Source organism: Verticillium dahliae, genomic scaffold, assembly GCF_000150675.1.
Source record: "Verticillium dahliae VdLs.17 supercont1.11 genomic scaffold, whole genome shotgun sequence".
NCBI classification, from domain to species: domain Eukaryota; kingdom Fungi; phylum Ascomycota; class Sordariomycetes; order Glomerellales; family Plectosphaerellaceae; genus Verticillium; species Verticillium dahliae.
Window position 1 is genome coordinate 734,552 of NW_009276930.1, and position 2,493 is coordinate 737,044.

At 59.7% G+C, this 2,493-nt stretch overlaps 1 protein-coding gene across 1 annotated transcript; it reads right to left on the minus strand.

Annotated features, from left to right (window-relative positions):
* Positions 1-146: 146 nt before the first annotated feature.
* On the minus strand, positions 147-608 carry VDAG_05869 (DUF788 domain-containing protein; the record flags this gene model as incomplete). Its single annotated transcript, XM_009655266.1, has 1 exon — positions 147-608. The coding sequence occupies one exon, from the start codon at positions 606-608 to the stop codon at positions 147-149; it is 462 nt and encodes a 153-aa protein (XP_009653561.1).
* Between the last annotated feature and the right edge of the window lie 1,885 nt (positions 609-2,493).

Consider the following 2,493-nt stretch of genomic DNA (forward strand, 5'->3'; position numbering starts at 1 on the left):
GGGGTTGCGCAACGTGCACACGACAAGATACAAAGACTAGATCAGGAAAGAATAAAACACCTTGCAGCGTTCCCTCGAGCGAGTCCAACATCCCTTCTCTTGGCCATCGGGACCGCGCTCCCCCTCCAGGGCCCCTCCAGGCCTGCTTAAGCAGCACGTCGCTGCCGCCTGTTGCCGGCAGGCGCGGCCTCGGCCCCCTCGGCGTTGTTGGCGGCGCCCATGAGGCCGTAGCCGGCATAGGCGCCGTACGCAGGGACGGCGAGCCAGAGGAGCCAGCCGCCGTTGCCGAAGAGGATGACGGCCACGACGGAGGCCCACGTGACCCAGACGACGTCGAACATGTACTCGGTCAGACCGGCAGAGGCGAGATCTTCACCAGCGGTGCGCAGGGCGCCGCTGGCGTCGTACGTGGGGCGTCCGGAGCGCTCGAGGACGAACTGGCAGATGAAGGCGGGCGCCGAGAGGAGGAAGTACCAGAAGAGCGAGCGGGAGCGGAAGAGGAAGTGGAAAGCGAGGAAAGCAACGTTGACGGTGGCAGAGCCAATGTGGAGGTTGTTGAGAGCTGCCGTGTTGGACTTGGCGCGGTCCTTCTTTGCTTTTTGGGCCATGATGGTGGTGGTGGTGGTAGTGGTGGTGGTGGTGGTGGGCGTGGTTGGATGCGGGGATTGCTGGTGGCGATGTGCGGCGTTTCAGAACGAGGATGGAAAGTGCCTTGTGCTGGGATTTGGGCCGTGGTCGGTGATTGTGAGTTGAGCCTCAGTGAAAGCGCCGCCGAGAATGAGCGATGTGTGGGTGTGATGGATGGAGCTGCATGTGAGCTCGTGAGGTGTGTCTGGCGAGTGACGACATGCTTCTGGACGTTTTCGCTCGGCGAGGCAACGTGGTGATGTGGCGTACCAGAGGAATTCTGGTGGCTGGACCTTATTTGCCACATGCCTGGCACCCTCAAGCCCTGACACACGCTGCCTGGCGCTTGCCAGTTTGCCAGTGTCAGTCGAATGCAGGCGCAGCGGGCGGGGGTGCAGAGGTGTGAACCCCTGTCGAAGAAATGGGGCAATCCATCATCGTTCCAGCGGCTGGGCGCTTCCCTGTTCACTGGACATTCACTGGACGTTCACGCACCCGCATCCGTTGCCGTTGCCCTGTTGCCAGGGCGAGCTTGCCAGGCAGTCGCGTCAGCCAATCGCAGCCACCCAGCCACCGAACCACAGCGCGAAGACAGTCGCCGTCAACACCAAACATCCCACGAACCCGCCCGAGCCATCCTCACGACTCAGTCTCCCCTTTCGTGCCGTGTCCCTTCCCTCCGTTGGGCGTAGCGGAAGATCGAGTGAGCTCGTCAAACTTGATACAGAACCCCTTCAATGGGCCCCGTTGTTCCTTCTTCGTCCCTCCACCTTCCGACGGGAGCTCCCTAGCTGTCCCTTTTCTGCTTCGAGTGCGCCTTCACCTTGCCTGTCTCCCCCTTGTCGAGAAACCCCCAAACAGACCGGACGGACCCCACCATTCGACCATCATCGCGACCCCTCGACCAGCCGGCACGACCTGCGATCTTCATCCTCCTGTCCCAGCAGCGATTGCAATCCAGGCGTGTTTCGCCACCTGCTTCGCGACTGCCCGTCTGCAGCATCCAAACAGACGACAAGAGCGCAACCGAACCACCTCCTACTATAACCAGCCCTCGACCGCCCTGGACAGCTGAAGCGTGCATGAGCTGCTAGGGTTTGCCACGACGACAACTAGGCGGTTCATCGCCGAGCAAGCCTTGCTAGAAGCTATACCTGGCGACATCGGCTGACCTTGCTGTTCGTCGCATCCCACCGCATGACTGATTGTTGGTTGTGTTCTCGTTCGCCAGCCACCGCCCTAGCAGCGACCGCGACCACCAGTGACAACGACGAGGAAGCTCACCAGCGATTCTGTATCTGGCGAGCATCACCCAACTCGACCGTATCCATGGCCCTGGTTTGCCGACGACAATAGTAACCCCCCCTTGATATTCTCGACGTGCATACCAGTCGCTGTCATGGCCCCGTCCAGTACAGCCATCACTGGTCTTCTTCGCCAGGTCGTATATTACCACCTTGACAACAACTCTTACGAGAATGCACTCTTCTTTGCCGAAAAGCTTGCTGCCCAGGACCCGAAAGCGAGCGAGTCCACACATCTCCTCTCCTTATGCCATTTCCGACTCGGCGACCATCGATCTGCCTTTGACTTCAGTAGGGCATCCGCCAACCGGGGATCCAAACCTGGGCACAATATGGGTTCTTTTGCCCAATCATGTCTTCACCCTGGAGCGCTTACCGCGACGGCATTCAGCGGTCTTTGAAGAAGACACGCGATCGCTGGGTGAATAAGTCACATCTCGGCAAGCATACCCGCAAGCGCCGTGGGTCGATGTGGCCCGGACGATGCTTACTGTGCTATGGCTTACTTCGGAAAGATCTACCGCGCTACTATTGATTGAAAAAAGGCTGGCTGAATGGCTTT